Source organism: Aythya ferina, assembly GCF_964211825.1.
Source record: "Aythya ferina genome assembly, chromosome: Z".
Taxonomy (NCBI): Eukaryota; Metazoa; Chordata; class Aves; order Anseriformes; family Anatidae; genus Aythya; species Aythya ferina.
In genome coordinates, this window is record NC_140299.1 from 27,325,737 (window position 1) to 27,345,370 (window position 19,634).

General features: G+C 37.2%; 1 protein-coding gene across 6 annotated transcripts in view; it reads right to left on the minus strand.

Annotated features, from left to right (window-relative positions):
* The window catches only part of FCHO2 (FCH and mu domain containing endocytic adaptor 2), a 91,740-nt gene that overhangs the window by 52,592 nt on the left and 19,514 nt on the right, over window positions 1-19,634 (minus strand). For all 6 annotated transcript variants that reach the window (XM_084504136.1, XM_084504133.1, XM_084504135.1 and 3 more), the window contains exons 7-8: window positions 15,249-15,347; window positions 13,760-13,856 (exon numbers count right to left, since the gene is read on the minus strand). In XM_084504136.1, coding sequence (XP_084360262.1) covers window positions 13,760-13,856; window positions 15,249-15,347 — 196 coding nt within the window. The remainder of the gene's footprint in view (window positions 1-13,759; window positions 13,857-15,248; window positions 15,348-19,634) is intronic.

The following is a 19,634-nucleotide window of genomic DNA, read 5'->3' on the forward strand; positions in this document are numbered from 1 at the left end:
ATCAGCAGAAAGGGGTACATTTTTTCTCTAAGGTGACAAACATCTTCAGTTATAAATAAACTAATTTTTATTGCTCAGATAACTCAACAATTTTCAACAGGAGGCACTAAGCACATACTCAAAGCAGTTCAAAGTTTGAGATCCAACTATCCTACAACACCAGAAAACAACAAACACAGAAAATTTCAGCAGTTTCATGAAATTCAAGAAATAAGTGACAAAATTAACGTCAGCTAAGACAACAATCTGCAGAATACAATGTTCCCAAGTCCCTTTCTTGATACTCCCAGACTCTTTCTCACCCTCTTCTACTCTCTTACTTTGCAATTTAAATTCATTTTATATTTTCTTTTCAGCTGGGTAACGAACAGGATGTGAGATATAGCAGGTTTTAGACTCTCCACGAGCTGGCCAACATACAAACACATACTCAGCTGCCTGCTGACTCTCAGTATTAGCTACTGGACATATTGCAGGACATATTTGGGTCCTTCTTTACCTGTATCCTCATTTTTACCTAATCTTTGCAACCTCTAATTTTGCATCAAATTTGGTTGAAAGCAGCAAAGCCTCGGGACAATAAAATGGCAGGACTGCAAACACCTAGTTTATAATAATAAGCATATGCAACACACAGCTTTGTCTGCCTGCAGGATGAAAGACTCGTCTGTTGCAGGCAGAACATGCAAGTACGTAATGATGAAAAAATTGCATAGACACATTCAAGTAGTGTTCTTCTTAGAGTCAAGTCAGCTAAGATGTTTTTTAACACAAGGCATTGTATGTACATTAAATAATATCCCTCTTCTTTAAAGAATCACTTCTTTGTAACTGTTGCACAATATCCCTGTAAGCCAAGAGGGGTATGGTTTCTAAGTCCTGAACTCAAATCCATGATGAAATCTTAGGAGGTTAAAACCTTTTCCAGGACCTGTTTCTAAAAGAGAGGAGAAAAAGGGAACAACAACAAAGAAATCGGACAGAAAAATGTTTTTTCAGGTAGACAAAAACATCTTCATAAAAACATCTTCATGGGAAATACATGTTTTCTTGTTTTGTAGCACTTTTATAGTGCTATCCAATTTACATGTACAGAAGATTCAGATGTTAGGGCGAGGAAGAAAACAATTGACGCTTAATCACCTTTCCACCCTAACTGTAAAATGGGAATTTACTGATTACTCCGTGACAGTTTCCAGTGCTACTAACACACAAAAAAATTGTAATTAAATTCTTCCTAGTCTGTTTTTTCAGCATAAGTTTGACTATGAAATATGTCTCACTGTTTAAAGAAACTAAATATGCATAATACCATTTTTTGTTTATTTTTAAATCCTTCTTTGGACATTAAAAGCATCTAAGCAATATCAGGCAAATGTGACAGTTTCAAAGTCAGTGGCTGCAAAGGGACAAATGTCTGTGACATGATCCTGATTTTCCACTTCTATCTAATCTTCCTGTACCAGACTATCAAAAACGATGTAGCACTACACAATCCTCTAAAGTGTATCAGCTACAACAGTAAACCTGAGAAACACAGTGTGAAACTAAATTCCCAAAGCTTAGGAAGTTTAGTGCTAGTAACAGCATTTCTTACACTGTTTTTTTTAGAGACCATCTTTCCCACAAAACTAGGCAACTAATAAGAGAAAAGTCTTCAAAACAAATCCATAACATTACATGAAGAATTTAAATTATGAACATCATTAATAAGACAGGAATTTGAAGTTTTATTGTTATGGCTAAACTTGGGCTTAGGTATGAAGAATGCAAGTCTAAGAGACATTTAAACCAACCAGCAGAGAGAAAAGTGTATGTGTTAAACAGATGTATATGTAAAAAAGCATCAAGAAATTCCCATTTTTGTAGCATTTGATAATTTTGCACATATGAATCTAGTTTGGTAGCTAAACAAGATGGCAAATATCTGTACAGCTATTCAAGCAACAGGTGCCCCCCTGCACCTTGCAATGCCAAAATGCAGAAAAATCAGTATCGATTATTTAAAATGAAATTGCTCATGCAGAAGGCTTTCTGGATGTGGAAGATGATTTATGGCAATTAGGAAGAAAATCGAAAGATACTGAAGAAAAAGGGGATGAGATTCTGCACTTTCTGACAACCACCATGGACCCAGGAGGTCAAAGGTATATTAACTGAGAATTCATTTCCAAATCATAAATGATATTCTCGATCAAGAAAGGGTATAATACACAGATCTAGTTCACTCAATCAATTCACTGCAAAAAATGTCCAATGATAGCTTGTTCTGGTATAAAGCACTTCCATGCTGTAGTATTACTGTCAATGAAATTACGAGAAATAATTAATGGTCTATTAGACTTGTCAAATATTGTCCAATAATTGTCTACTAGAAACATGACCGCATACTATTTAGTGTGTAAACTGTGTAAGTTTGTATGTTAGACAAGTGCGTGAAGACTGTATGCTTAGGATTTATTTTAATTTTATTAGAAAGGTAAAGTTCATGATCAAATATCCTACTTGAGACTCCTCTATTTGCTTCCCTAGTGGGAAACCATATTTTTTCTCAATAACTTAAATTACAAGATTCAAGATGTTGCTTTTCTCTAATGTTAGTTTAGTAAGAATGAACTACAGCATAGATGTTTATAAGGTTTCCAAATCTTTCCACATTTCAGTTTGTTTTTGCTAAGCTGTACCTGCTGAAAGAAAATAAAAGAAAAAAGAGAGAATATACTTCCAATTGTGCTTCTTGTGAAAATTTCATGTTTGAAAAGGCCATTTAATGTTTACTGCGTCCACAGAACATTTTCTACCTTAGAAGAAAAATGTCTTAAACAATTACCCCCTTCCTCCAGCATTAATTTCATATGTTATACTGTTTATATAAATAAATTACAGGTCTCATTTGCTATATTAGTACAAAACATGCCTCATGATGCTATTTCTATACTCAGGTGTTTAAAAGCTCTTCATAAATATTATTATTGTAGTAGTACCTATCCTGCAAATTACTTCATTTTCTGAGGAGTTTATTACCTAATCAGTATTTAAATTACTGAAATTGACATTTCTTTGCTTCCACAACCTGTAATAATTACTTGCCTTAGTCTGCAGCAGTTTTATTTTGTTGTTGTTTTTTGTTTGTTTGAGGCAGGCAAATCTAAGAAAAACTGACAGTACTTCTAAGGGAGTCAAAGCTTCTTTTTCTGTTGCATCTACAGTTGTTTAAAAGTTTCTGTGGTATTTTTCATTTTTCCCTTTTCCCACTTTTTTAAAATATATTTACGCTACATTTCAGTGTTTTAGCTAGCTCTGTAGAAGAAATTGTACTAATATACTGCAGAACTGTAATGAATCTGAAAAAACAACAAGGGCATGGTTCCAGATGGCATGGCACATGCATTTCTAAAGGTTATCTTTACATAAACTTTTACTGCTGTTCAACTATTTCTTAGGTGTGTGTTTTTTTTTGTTGTTGCTTTTTTGACAAACCATTGAAGTTGGTTTCCTGCTGTTCTACTGTTTTCTTTTTCAGCTAATCTTGTGGTTGGTCTTTTACAGATTTTCTTCCTAGTTATCACAGGCAGCTCTTGATTTCCCTAAGTATTTCAGAAGAATTGGACTTTTCTTTCTCTGATGGAATGAACCCAAATTTTTCACACACCAGGAAAGGATCACTCACCTTTTAAATTCAGATGTGGACTTCTGAATGTGTGTGTCTGTGAACGTAATACATTCAAGAAAGATACCACACCAAGAATAATTTTTGTTATTAATATGAATTGTTCTTTCTACTACTTAAAACACAATCACTCTAAAATGAAAAGCTTAATTAGCTTCCTCAAGGCACCACATTTGTAGCCCAACCTGCCAAATAACGTTAAATTTCCAGTTGGCTGACAAATCCAGTACAATGCTACCAGTCGTCCACAGGCACTAAGAGATTTTCACAGCAAAACCTGTAGTTTTAACTCTCCAGACCGTTACAAATAATAATTTATTCTCTTTGTTTAAATCAAATTTGCAAGTTAGATATATTTAATTATTTAAAATCTATGCTGGCAGATAAGATTTCCTGAAGTCTACGGCAGTTTTGGCAGGTTTGTTATCTATGACAGGACCTAATTTTTGCAGGCAAAATCTAACAGAGACCTAGGATAGGAACTAGGATGCATGAAGGGACTGTCTTCCTTTACAGAGAATACTATTGTGAATCCCTTGGGCACTGTCATTGTTGATAAACTAAACTCCTTCCTCAGTCAGCCTTCTGTACAGAATTATGTATGGGCACAGGCTTTGAAAAACTGAGACACTTCTGGCTATTGATGCATCTATTCACAAGTGTTGGCAGTATTAAAATATTCACAATATTTACAGAAAATATAAAAAAAAAAATTATAAGAACGTAAATAAACAGTTGCTTTGTTATAATTCCTTGTGGAAAAGAATCTTAAAGATGTCACGCAGAGCTGTTCAAAAATTAGTATTAGACATTTTCAGTGTTTACTTCCACCTATTTTGTTGTTTAGCTTCCTAGAAAAGTATTTTTTATAAAACCTACAAACTATTATGTTATCAAACAAACCCATGGAAAATACCAATGCCTGCCACACCCAGCACCGTTTGAAGTCTTTCCCTCAAAGCAGAGTTTATTATTCAAATACATGAAAAGCTAGCAGCCTTAATCAAAGCAAGCTTCAATATTCCATGACCCTTGTTTTGCCTCTCAATCTCTGGGAAAGGACTTAACTTCATTCTGAATTTTCATAGACATAAAACAGTTGTTCCAAACACATTTTTTTTTTGGTCTACATTACCCTATACACCTTGTTCATTTCTTCTTATGATAGAAAGTATATAGTCTTACACAACATAGTAACTTAAATAGTAATGTTAACAAAGAGGAAGCACTACTGTGCATTCACACTACACTGGTTACTTAGGACTAGCTTCACAGCTGTGGTGCAGCTCACATTAATGCTCTTGCATTCACTTTGGGAAAAGCACGTAAGTAGTGCTCCATGGACATTTAGGTCTAAAATGACCACATAACAATTAGCAAAGGCCAAACAACATCTCATAAATTCGCACCTCAACTTTGCACCAACTCACCAGAGCCAACAGCCAGCCACATAAAACATTACTCTAATCACACGTACAACAATTCAGTTGAGTTAATTGAATCAGTACTCAGTTGAATTAAAGCCTAGGTAAAATTTGTTTTTTAAATGTTTACTAAATTGAAGCTTTGATGCCTTACAATTCTGGTAACAGGCAATGCCGGCAGCATTAATGAGCTTGTAAGGAATCCAGATTAAACTGCTTTGATTGCCATCCAAATAGTAAACATAATGGTTTGTCAACAGTTTTGCAGCCTGTGAAATTTCCATACTGCTTTCAGCAGGAATGTCACGCTTAAATAAATCATTTTTAAGGCTTCAAAATAAGGCTTCAAATGCTAGCATTCCAGAAACAGAGCTCCCAGATGTGTTGCCTCAGAGCAGACAAGGATCATCAGCACATTGAGGACACTGGAATATATTTTTCTGATATGCTCTGCCTTATGAGGCATTGAAGGTCTTGATATTATAGCTGTTTTAAGTCAGTCTAGACTACTTCACAGCCTTCCCAGAGAGCTGAATTTCAAAATGATTAATAAATAACAATTCTGAATTTATGCATGCATTTGATATCCATGACCTTATACTTCCTGATAATTGGACTTACCAGGAGCCTTGAGACCATTTTTTTCCTGCATTGGCAAATAAAGAAAAATAGGTTTCATCAGCTCTAAAAAGCCCCAGACCAAACATTTATTTATCAGCATTGCTGATTAATTATTGACTGAATTGTCATTTTCTGGGACTGTTAAAAGAAGGAAAAGGAGTAAAGACAATACATCTGTTGCTTTCTGAATCCTGGTATATATGGAAGCATCATTCAATTAAAAGGACATAGACTGTTATTCCCAGTATCTAAAACGACAAGGACAAATTAAAATGTTATGCTATATGTACAGCTATGTCACTGTGCAAGAGCTAGTGACAGCTGATCACCAGCAATTGTGGACAACTGACAAGCTCAACTATTTCTGTAGAAAGAGCCTGTGGATTGCTGACACTCACTTTACAACGCTTTAACAAAAGCAGACTTGTAGCCTCTCTAAAGGTCAAGTTTATTGGGAGAACAGTATGTGAAAGGATACAAGAAGTATTTTTAAGTACTTTTGTTTTCAACAGCCTAAATTCTAGATGTGTGACTGGTACAGTTAGAAGACAATGTGTACGTAGCTGACTCCCCTTCCTCACGTTTCATTTGCTTGCAAGGGTAAGGATGTAGGGTCACAGTGAAAATCATGTTCTGTCTCATTCTGATTGTGCAGATGGATCAAGCTAGCACAAAAATAATGATTTTATTTTTTTTTAATAGTAGGAAAAAACTGACCCCCAGTTCCACATTCAACAATGGCACAGTATATGTAGCAATTGCCATCTGCGGATAATTGTTTAATTGGAGCGTTATGGAGCCAGAAAGGATTTTGTCTCTCCATTGTTGTCTGTATTACAATGTTGTTGTTTTTTTGTTGCTTTTGTCTTTATTAAATTTTTAAGAAAATTGAAAAAATAAGAGCAACAACTTAATAAATTACCAACAACCACTAACAAGGGACATCAGAACAAATTAATGAAAACAAATAGTCTAAATTTGGCTATTGTTTGTGTGTTTTTGGACAATGTAGCACAGCTGAGTCTTCTCATTTGGCCTTCAAAGCTAGCTTCTGTAGTGGGCTAAAACTAATAGAGGGACAGACACACACAGACTTAGGAGAACACTGTAAAAAACTGAAAATCATTCATGACCAGCTACAGCTGGCTACTGGCACTCACAACTATCTTTACACACAGTATATATTATCCTGCCAATTTCAGGCATAAGATCTTGGAAGAACATGAGCTCATACTTCCTAACAGTTTCTGTTTCATGCATCAACTTTTCATAATGGAACAAACCAGATTTTTATAGACGATTAGAAGATTAAGTAAATAAGACAAAAACTCATTGATAATCTGGAATTTATATCATCTCAGCTATAGATTTAACATCTACTTTGGGTGGAAGAAAAGTAGACGTTTTCTGCTACGCTATAAATGATTTTTCCAAGGAACACAGAGCAGCAACCCATCACAAATGGAAAGCAGATGCATCTGAAGTGGACAACAATGGTTTTGATCAATGTTGCACAACAGAAGCATCTTTCAGCTGACAGTACCTAACCCACTATTCAACCTAACAGCAGGACCAAATAAACTTTAGAAAATAGTTCAGAGAATGTATTAAACTCTGACCTGGAGTGCGACTGTATATTGAAGGGTCCTGCCATCTCTTTTTCTGTTTTTCAAGGTTTTACGTTTAAGTGATTTTTCTTTCAGTTTGAATTAAAATAATTGCAACTTAATATACATGGCTTTTTTTTTTCCAGTGAAAGAGAGTATGAAAAACTATGAATAGAATTTCTTCAAATATTGTATATCTTTTAAAAATATACTTGAAGTAAATTCCATAAGAATTAGGAGATAAAGCTCAAGAGGTAGGTTATTTAGGTAGCAGTTAAAAAAAGCTTTAAAGTAAGGAAGTCCATAAATAAGGTTTAGAAAACTCATAAAGCATTACTGCTCGAAATAAATTTTATTTGTACTAGAGAAGATGTGTGTTAAACTCTACTTGTTGCGGTACATCAAGACTTCAGGTATCAGAAATTGGCCACCAGAGGGAGCCCATATAATCTGGTATAAGGGATATGATCATACAAAGAGAAGTTAAGCAGATGAGAATTTAAGAAAATAATTCATGTACAGAGAAACATTACAAATTATTCCTAATCCACACAATAAACAGCCCTTCTACAGTACTTCCTTCCAGATTCATATTTATATTTAGATATGTAGAAATAGGAAAGTGAACCCTGCTGTAAAGTACTGTAACTACAATTTTAAAATACTGAAATAAACTAAAATACTTTGTTATACACTATCCTTTGTTGTTGTTGTTGTTCTCAAAATTCAGTATTTCAGAATGTTCCACTAACTGATTCAGTATATTGGTCTGCAAATAATATGGGAAGGCGAAGGCCTACATACTACTGATGATTAATAAATTGTTTCTTTCAAAAATATTCAGGACCAGAATCTTAAGTAGCACTAAGACATTTTTTCTGTATCTGTTTTGTACTCCAAGTCAGTACCATTTTTATACATTGAATACTTAGATTTATCTGAGAAGCCATCTCCTTCTGCAGCGTAATTACTAAATTCTTATCACAGAAAGACTTATAGAATTTGCTTCATGGTTAAAAATGTCTTTCTATTAAGAACAGTTCTCAATTGTGGAAAAGCATTTTTGAACTAAGAAAAAGCTGCTCCTCCCACACTGGATGTTTTCATTTATTCTTACAGAAGTGATACCTCACTTTGTATCTGGAATATCTGTAATTGTCAAAGCTATATGACTATAATAGAAGCAGTAATTATAACTAAGACCAATCTTTGACACCTCACAACTTCTTGTGAATTTCTACTGCTACTGAATTTGCCTATGCTTTCTCTCTGCCCTATGGCAGCTTTGCAAAATTAATATCAATATAATCTCACTCTGTAAAAAAAAAAAATAAAAATCAATATGCATACATTTCCACACTAAAAACATAATCCTTCCTTAAACCTGTTTGCTGTTAAAATAGTTACAGAATTGTAAAAAATAGGATTTGCCATGGCAAAAGTTTTTATTTGACTCAAGAGAATACAAATAGAATATGATGAAATCTGTAAAGCAGCAAATAAGTACATTGTGTACAACTTCTCCCACTGAATTAAAAGGTGAAGTGCTACTTTTCTTGTGATTGCTATGTCGTCTAACAAAAAAAAAAAAAAAACAAATGAAAAAAAGTGTATTGCCTGAAATGCACAGTGCTCTAGAATACACTAGCACAGGTCTTTGTAACACAGGGAGTCAGGATCCTGAATGTAAGACAGCCACCCCTACATGTGACATCTTGGCCACAGCTAGTCAAAGAGGCTTGAATACTGAATTTTCACCTGTCTTCATCCTGAATTCAGTCCAACTGAACATGAATCCCTGAGGTGTATACTTTTTCTTTCTTCCTCTTTACCAAAAAAAATGTAAGACACACTGGAAAAGTCTGACAAATGTTCCATACACAATCTTGCCTCATCCCACTCATGTACGAACATTAGCAGATCACAGAGTGAATATCACAGAATCGTCTAGGTTGGAAGCGACCTCCAAGATCACAGAGTCCAATCTCTGACCTAACACTAACCAGTCCTCCACTAAAACATATCCCTCAGCTCTACATCTAAACGTCTTTTAAAGACTTCCAGGGATGGTGACTCCACCACTTCCCTGGGCAGCCCATTCCAATGCCTAACAACCCTTTCGGTAAAGAAGTTCTTCCTAAGATCCAACCTAAAACTCCCCTGGCACAACTTTAGCCCATTCCCCCTCGTCCTGTCACCCGGCACGTGGGAGAACAGACCAACCCCCACCTCGCTACAGCCTCCCTTGAGGTACCCATAGAGAGCGATAAGGTCGCCCCTGAGCCTCCTTTTCTCCAGGCTGAACAATCCCAGCTCCCTCAGCCGCTCCTCGTAGGACTTGTTCTCCAGACTCCTCACCAGCTTCGTCGCCCTTCTCTGGGCTTGCTTGAGCACCTCCACGTCCGTCTTGTAGCGAAGGGCCCAAAACTGAACACAGTACTCGAGGTGCGGCCTCACCAGAGCCGAGTACAGGGGGACGATCACCTCCCTAGCCTTGCTGGTCACACTGTTTCTTATGCAAGCCAGGATGCCGTTGGCCTTCTTGGCCACCTGAGCACACTGCTGGCTCATATTCAGCCGACTATCCACCATCACTCCCAGGTCCTTCTCTGCCGGGCAGCTCTCCAACCATTCCTCTCCCAGCCTGTAGCTCTGCTTGGGGTTATTGCGCCCCAGGTGCAGGACCCGGCACTTGGCCTTGTTGAACTTCATGCAGTTGACCTCAGCCCATCGGTGCAGCCTATCCAGATCCTCCTGCAGAGCTTTCCTACCCTCAAGCAGATCGACACACGCACCTAACTTGGTGTCATCTGCAAACTTACTGAGGGTGCACTCAATGCCCTCGTCCAGATCATTGATGAAGATATTAAAGAGGACTGGCCCCAGTACCGAGTCCTGGGGGACGCCACTAGTGACTGGCCTCCAACTCCATTTGACTCCATTCACCACAACTCTTTGGGCCTGGCTATCCAGACAGTTTCTTGAGGGGAATTCAGTGGGGAGCGGTGTCAAAAGCCTTGCTGAAGTCAAGGTAGACCACATCCACAGCCTTTCCCTCATCCACCCAGCGCGTCACTCTGTCATAGAAGAAGATCAGGTTCGTCAGGCATGACCTGCCTTTCATAAAGCCATGCTGACTGGGCCTGATCGCCTGCTTCCCCTTCAAGTGCTGCATGATGACTCTCAGGAGGATCTGCTCCATGAGCTTTCCTGGCACTGAGGTCAAACTGACAGGCCTGTAGTTTCCCGGGTCTGCCCTCCGGCCCTTCTTGTAGATGGGCGTCACATTTGCTAGCCGCCAGTCAACTGGGACCTCCCCCCATCACCAGGACTGCTGATAAATGATGGACAGTGGCTTGGCCAGCTCCTCTGCTAGTTCTCTCAGTACCCTTGTGTGGATCCCATCCGGCCCCATCAACTTGCGTACATCCAATTGCCGTAGCAGGTCGCCAGCCATTTCCTCATGGATAGTGAGGGCCACATTCTGCTCCCCATCCCCTTCCACCAGCTCAGGGTACTGGGTATCCAGAGAACAACTGCTCTTGCCACTAAAGACTGAGACAAAGAAGGCATTAAGCACCTCCACCTTTTCCTCATCTCTTGTAACTAAGTTTCCCCCCGCATCCAGTAAAGGATGGAGGTTCTCCTTAGTCCTCCTTTTTGTGTTGATGTATTTATAAAAACATTTTTTGTTATCTTTAACGGCAGTAGCCAGATTGAGCTCCAGATGAGCTTTGGCCTTCCTAATTTTGTCCCTGCACAGGCGCGCAACATCTTTATAGTCCTCCCTAGTGGCCTGCCCTCTTTTCCAAAGATTATAAACCCTCTTTTTTCTCCTAAGCTCAAGCCACAATTCTCTGTTCAGCCAGGATGGTCTTCTTCTGTGCCGGCTCGTCTTTGGGCACGTGGGGACAGACCGCTCCTGTGCCATTAGGATTTTCTTCTTGAGGAGCGCTCAGCCTTCCTGGACTCCTCTGCCCTTCAGAACCGCCTCCCAAGGGACTCTACCAACCAGTGTCCCGAGCAGCTCAAAGTCAGCCCTACGGAAGTCCAAGACTGCAGTTTTACTGGTCCCCCTCCTGACTGCCAAGAATAGAGAACTCCACCATTTCATGGTCACTCTGCCCAAGATAGTTTCCAACCACCACATCTCCCACCAGTCCTTCTCTGTTTGTGAACAGAAGGTCTTGCAGGGCACTTTCCCTGGTAGGCTCACTAACCAGCTGCATCAGGAAGCTATCATCTTCCACGCTCTCCAGAAACCTCCTAGACTGCTTTCTCTGGGCTGTGTTGTGCTTCCAGGATATGTCTGGGAAGTTGAAGTCCCCCACGAGAACAAGCGCCGATGATTTCACAACTTCTGCCAGCTGCCTGTAGAACTCCTCATTAGTCTCCTCATCCTGGTTCGGCGGTCTATAACAGACCCCCACCAGGATGCTTCCCTTGTTGGCCTCCCCGCTGATCCTAACGCAAAGGGACTCAACCTTATCATTCCCAGCAAGTTCCATGACATCGAAACTCTCTCTGATATAGAGAGCCACACACACCACACCCCTTCTGTGCTGCCTGTCCCTTCTGAAGAGCCTATAGCCAGATATTGCAGCACTCCAGTCATGAGAGTGGTCCCACCACATCTCTGTGATGGCAAGCAAATCGTAGCCTGCCTGCCGCACGATGGCTTCCAGCTCCTCCTGTTTGTTACCCATGCTGCGTGCATTAGTGTAGATGCACTTCAGCTGGGCCATTGCCTTCTCCCCTGCCTAGACATTATTCCCCCTGGCACACCTCCTACAAGTCTTATTTCAGCCGCATCATAGTATAAAGCTCTTTCAATGAGCCCTGCCAGCTCCTGGCCCAGGATCCGTTTTCCCCTTAGAGATAGGGACCTGTCTGTGGCCATCAGGCTGGGTGCTGAGTAAAGCACCCCATGGTAAAAAAAAAAATAAAATTTCTGTGTTGGCACCAGCCTCTGAGCCACGTGTTTATCAGGTTGGCTTTCCGTGTCCTCTCTGCACCCCTCCCTGCCACTGTAGGGATGGACGAAAACACCACCTGTACTCCCGCTCCATACACTAACTGTCCCAGTTCCCTGAAGTCCCATTTGATGGTCTTCAGGCTTCTCTCTTCAGTGTCATCACTGCCAGCCTGGACTACCAAAAAAGGATAGGAATCAGAGGGGCAAACCAGATTGGGAAGCTTTCTGGCAATGTTCCTGACCCTGGCCCCAGGGAGGTAGCAGACTTTGCTATGGGTAGGGTCAGGCCGACAAATAGGGCCCTCTGTTCCCCTGAGAAGGGAGTCGCCTACAACAATCACCCTTCTATCTTTCTTGGTGGAGGCAGTCTTGAAGCGTGGAGTCAACTTCCTCGCCCTAGGCATACTCTTGTGTAGACTTTCTACCTCAACCTCACCCACCAGTCTCTCAAGTTCCAGGGCCTCAAATCTGCTGTGTAAGGGCACCTGGGAAGGTGGGGCCTGTAGGGTTGGTAGGGGGGGGCATTGCTTGCGAGGTCGGTAGAGGGGGGTAACATGTATACGTAACAATGTTATATTAAAAACACAACATAGAAGCATTGTAAGATATCTAATAACCATATTTAACAATTCAATATAAATACTTAAGATCTAAGCTACTCTGTACATCCTTGCTCTGAAAAAAAAAAGTGTTGATACTATAAGGCAGAGATGCTAACAAGGACTCCCAACACTCCACACCAAGAAAAACAGTACTACCAAACTTCTGCATTCACACATCTAGTGACCATGTTCCCATGCCTGAATAGTAAGCTCAACTTTGTATTTTTCCTGTAATGGTAGATATATAGTAATGTGAGATTGTCCTTTTATGCCAGTCCAGGAAACGTAACACACCCAACAAGCAGTACTTTCAGAAAGTACTTGTAAATTCATTGCTGATAAAGAAGAAAACAATCTACATATAATCTATTAAAAAGCATGATTTTGTAAACTAACCAAATAAACCAATGTAACTGTTACAACAACTCTATAATCAGCTTTACAGACACCTATTCTGAATACATCTCTAAATTTGTATTAAATTTGGAAATATAATTTGTGCTGAAGCACATTGAATAAAGGTAGTTTTGTGCAAGGAACTTCATTTTCTGGACAAACTTCACCAACATCCCAAGGAACAGTATAGTTTAAAAGCTTCCTCAGAAGTCCACATTGGAGGACTCTGAGCTAGAAATTGTTATGCTTTATGAACACAAGTCCTACAAATACATAATAAATAAATTGTATGTTGTTAAATTTCTATGAAACATTTAATATCAAAGCTAATGAATTCTGAGAATTTTGAAATTTTAAGTATGTTACAACAATAGCATATTAACAAATAGGGTTTGCCTTTTTATTAGGAGAGAAAATCTACAGTATTAAAATTAGTATTTGCTCCTCTATTTTTAATCTCTTACCAGGTCTTTCCTTGCCTGTTCCTTTTGACTCAGCAAATTTCTGTATTAAACTCTCAACTGTAGTATTTGTCATGTTATTAATAAACTCCTCGTGAACCTTCAAAAACAAAATACCACAAACAACAGGAATTAAAAAAACAGTAATTAAAGAAATTTAATTAACTTCAGAAAGTGTTTTTTTTTTTTTTTTTAACTCTAGAGTTTAAAATTCTTCCCTCTAAAATATATTAACTTCCACAAATCAACAAATCCCTTTTTATTGCTTTAGCTTTGGTGACTGTGTACACAATAGACATACAAACAAGGAAAGAAAGAACACAGACTGATGTCTATGATCTACTTCCATTTCTTCTATCTAAACTACTTTTCTATATATGCTTTTCTGAAATTGTCAACAACAAGCCCCACGACAATGTCAGGAAGACAAACTGTCCCCTTAAGCCAGCACCAGTTAAGGGTGTGAGCAGTTACCACTGTATTATCACAGTTCCCACCTGCTTGAGTAAAAGCATTACTGTTGTAATGGTTTTGGTCTGGCAAAGGAACGTGTCGTTAATATGAAGTTTTTCCAACAAGGCAGTAATATGTTTTAGGAATAGGTAGAGTGAACCTTGTCACCATCATTCACCAGCAGAAAACCTCAAAACTAAGAGAACAAGTGACTCAAGCAAAGTATACACAAATAAAACACAAGACATCAAAAAAACTGAGGACTACTTACCAGGATTATTAGTTAGACCAACTTGCATCTGAAGAAAAGATACTACAAAAGCTTCTTTTAATACTGTTACTGGAGGCCTTTCCCTAACAGCGTTATCAGAAATTCTGAAACTTTTCAGACGATATAATTCTATATTTAAGTTAAAGAAAAGAGGAAGTACCCCTATTATGTGTAAAATGAGTGTTAATTTAATATCTAATGAACAGAGCTTTGAAATACACTAAACATCCTTCAAATGGTCAAAAGACATTATTTTCTGTTAGCACAAAATTTAATGATTGTTCAGACTTTAGCATTTGTGATACTGAATTTATAAATGCAACAGGAAGCAGTAAAATTTTTGGCTCATATTGAATTTAGATATTAAAAAGATTTCCAATACAGTGAACAAAATCAGAGCTGATAAATTTTATTGAATGGATCAAAGAGGCTTAAATAAGAGAATAGATTGCACACTTCTGAGAAGACCAAAATGGGTATTTAGTAGATATTGAAATCTTCAAACTTCGGATAATCAAGTTCAGCACTGATACAGTATTTGATATCTGTGGTAAAAAGAACCGAATCTGCTTCAAAGTCTTTTAAATTCTGTGTTTTGTTACTATTTATCTCCTTCTTAATGTATTTTTAAAAGTTATTGCCATTTGAAAGATGTAGTCTTATAGTTACACAAGCATGAGTTATACAAACACAGTAAGGAATGTTCCATAGTAGTTAGGAAAAATATGTAGCATAATCCAAATAAACAAATGATAATATAAAAATTACCTCTCCTATTTGTAAATGAATTTCCTTTATGGTATTTGACAATGATTCTATAATCTCTTTCATATGAAGAAGATGTGTTTCTTCAATGTCTTGAAATTTCTGTCAACCAATGCAAGCAATTACTCATAATGAAAATAATTTTTGAAATGCTAAACCTTATATCATAATAATTAAATGTACTAAACAGAAAAAAACAATCTTTTTTTTTTTCCCCAGATCTTTATCACAGTGATTACAGTATTTAAGAAAGGAAGGTGTAAAATTAACAGTTACAAAATAATGTACTTTATAATACATCCTTCTGAGCTTTTATATACATCCATTATTGAGCTTTTTACTTCCTTTTTCAGCTTTCACCTGTCTTGATTTTTCAAAAAAATCTGACCTATTTTTACCAAGAGAAAATAGGGTTGAAGAAAAAATCTCTCTTCTCCATTACTGAAAGATCTCATGATTTTTCGTCTAATTCCAGAAGTCCTATTTCTGAATCTGTTTTGTACTTCCTCAACACCCTCTGCTTCTGATCCCAATACATACATAATCTTTGCAGTTTGTTTGGAATTTGTTCCCCTGTTCCACTTTACCCACACTTCCATCATTTTAAGAGCACTTCGATCATCTCTAAGAAAAGAAAAATTTCCTCATCTTACCCAAGTTAGCCATAGTCATCTTGAAATATTTCTTTACTCATGGTCTCTACTGATTCTCTTCCTACCTCTGTAACTGCCTTTTCAAATGTGACCAAACTTTGGAGCACCATTTATTCCTCTCTATTTTTACAAGGTTCTCTGAAGATCATCTTTACATTTTGTACCTTCTGGCAGTCTGATTCACAAACACAAGTATAACTCCATACAAGTCAAATATCTGTACGTTCTAAACTCTTAGTCTGTCTTTTGCCACACTCATATATGACTCACTAGCCATCAATAAGCAGACTAAAATAACCGTTTTTTTTTTTTTGTTTTTTGTTTTTTTCCCCAGCACCTTTCCTTGTTGATCACAGAGAATAGGGTCAAACTCCACAGACTACTATATGATATTATTTTTTCCAATTGCTTGCTTAGATAAATTGCACTATTTTGCTTTCAAACATATCTGTGGTCCATGTCTACACATGCTGTCAGTCAGTACACATGCTGTCAGTCAGTACAAGATGCCAGCACTTGTACACAATGTGATCTTCCAGCCTACTTCCACCACCTAATGTTTACCTAAACTAAAAGTGAACTTTTGAGATTATACCAACACTGCTGCCTTCAGGTTTGGTTGAAGATCCCCATAAAATTGTGCAATACTGATGTATCACTCTCTTTTAAACTCTTCTCTATGATGCATATCAAAACAACAGGCCATTCAGAGATTTTTGCCTGTTACATCAGTGGATACCATGATTCCCCTCAAGCCACTCCTGCCATTCTCCGTTTCCTTATTTCTTGTTTATTGCTCTATCTGTAATAAAGTCTTTGAAGGCTTGTACAGTACGTAACACAATGATTCTGATCAAAGAATATCTCAGCACTGCAATACAACCATATCCATTCATGTCACAGATAGAATCGTTAACAAAATTGTTTATTTAACTTTCGTCTGTTCTGAAAGGATATACTGAAACATACTGAAATGTATCTATAATGAATGCTAAGACCAAGTAGAAGACACTTCTTAGTGTTTTTTGCTAAATTAAAAATGAAAAATCTTCGACTATCTTTACACTGTGTATGCTGAGTTAGACAGTTAAGTATAATCCATTTTGTAACCATTCTCTCCTTTTCAGTTTTATAATGTGAAGAATTACTACTATGTTTTTAACTTCATGTATATACACAGATTGCTTAACACCAAAGTTATCTGAACAGTCAACTGTACTTAATTCTAGTTAAGAGAGAAGGCTTTCCCTTGACTGGCTAATACGTTTTTTTAGAAAAGCTTCTAACAAGTTGGAATACTTTGCAAATGAGACATCATGTTTTCTTAGCAATTGCAGAGCAATTATATAATGCAATCACAGCTTTACTTAAAAAAAATCTTTCAACATAAGGAATTTCATTTAAAACCAATTTCTAAATGACAAATTAACTATATTATCATTCTTCTGTAATCACAAATAAACCTTCCATCTTATTGCAGCAAAAAATAAAACTTGCAATTCAAAATTAGGAAGATTGTATTTCAAAATTTAACCTGTCAAAATCATGTCTCACAAATCACTTCACTTTGATAACTTCAGATAAGATAGTAAATGACAAAAAAAAGAATAAAATTTATGCAACAGATTTAGGGGCAGAGGGTTAGCAAGAAGGACAGCTAAGTGAAGACATTACTACATGATTACCTAGGATAAAGCCAAATCAATTCAAGATGTTAGTGTTCTCAGAACAATTTTATCTAAAACAGCCCAAGACAGACTGAAGTTAAGCCAACTATTTTTTGCAATGAAACAGCAGAGAATGACCACACTCCTAATTTGTTTATTGAACTAGTGTATTTCAAGTGAAATATACTCTAAATTAAGATAATCTGGGTTGTGCTTAACTTAGGAGGGGGCCTAAACATATTCACAGGTTTTCTTGTTTTTCCTATCACATCACATTTAAAGTAGCTGTCTTGCAACCAAACGTTAGATGCAGCTACACTATTACACTTAAAATACAATAATTGAATAGATAGGACAATTGAATAGACAGCCAGAATTTTCAGTTCCAACACAGACAACCATGAAAGGTATTAAAAGTTTTCAGTTGTCTCTTATCATCTTAAAGGAAATCTAAAGTTTGAGTAAAAGGGTTATTGCAGCTAAAGAATAACCGAAGACATTCAGACAAGTATGGCTTGCCATGAGAAGTAAATATGTACCATTTTTGTACTGGGGGGAAAAAAAAAAAAAAAAAGCAAGAAGTATTATCATGCTTTCCCAGCTACAATATTTACTACAGTAGAACCTTTTTTTCCTCTCTAAAGTTCAGTCATGTTTAAGTACCTAATACTTACCTAATAACATAATCAAGGGGGGAAAAAAAAGCATCTTCATATTGTGTCTCTAGATAAAAAATAAGTCGTTTCTTTTCCTATTATTTTGTTGAACTGAATTCTTCAAATGGCTTTTCTTTTAGCACATCACGAGTAGCCCAGCTAGTTTGCTTGCTGAAAGTCTCTACGTTTTCCTTCAATGATTCACTGACAATAAAACCCATTTCAAATACTCCTCATGTCTATCTCCTGTCAGCCTAAATAAGAACTCCATTACTCATAGCTTTCTTGCTTATTAGTGAAAAGTTTACAGGGCAATTTAGCAAGGCCAGTTCATTAAAGTCATACTTACACACTTCAAGGCAGCCTAAGGACACAAGCCTCCACCCCTGGTAACACATTGCCTTTTCTTTTGTGCCAGCACAAATGCTTGTGTCGTCTCTTAATAAACTAGACCCCAAATCTCCTCTGGGTTAATGTTAACCTTCCTCATACATTAGTTTTATTTGGCTTAGTTCTACAAGGCTGTTTCTCAAACAAATACATGACAAAAGACCAGAAAGAGGACAACTACTGCTTTGGACTGCAACACTAACTTAAAACATGTATTGAAAACAGAGTTTAGCAAATCGGGGATGATATAGAGAAGGACAACAGGAGTTAGAACCTTTACTACAGTACCCATGAATTTCCTTAGTGATTTTTTTTTTTAATAAAACCTTTTATAACACTGAATAACTGCAATCATCCCTACACAATTAAACAAACAAACAAAATATTTAAGATTCACATTTTTACAAGGTGAGGAAAAGAATGATCTTAGCCAAAGTCAACTCAAACTTAAAAGAAAAGCTTGGGGCATAACTCCTCTACCAGAACCTAGTCAAGATACTGCACAAACAAGATGCCTATTGGAAACTCTCCAACATAAGGGTATCAAGACTCCTAATATAAGTCACATTAAAGGCAGACTTCTGCAGTAGTATATCCGAGCATTTTTTTGTCACAAATCACTGGACTGGGGGGTTGCAAGGAAGACTTCTGATATATGATATATTTGGTATTTTTTCTTTAACGTCTGTGTTGAATATGTATTCAGAGATGAACTAGATCAAGTTCTAACTAAGCTTTCAAAGTAGAAAAGCAGTTTATAGTTTAGGACAGCACAGATTTTTCTGTATCAACCTACACAATTCCTGTACTGTAAAATTCAATTAATTGAATTATTAATTTAATTCTTAATTTCCAGGAAGTTAAGGAAAATGCTAACACTTGTACACTTCTACATTAATAACATGTAATAAGTATGACATAATTTCCTTAGTAATTCCACCCATGCTTAAAAATTAATCTTTGAAACTAAGCAAAAGAGCAAAGAATTTCCAACCAAAACCAGAACTCCGATCTTGTAAAAGC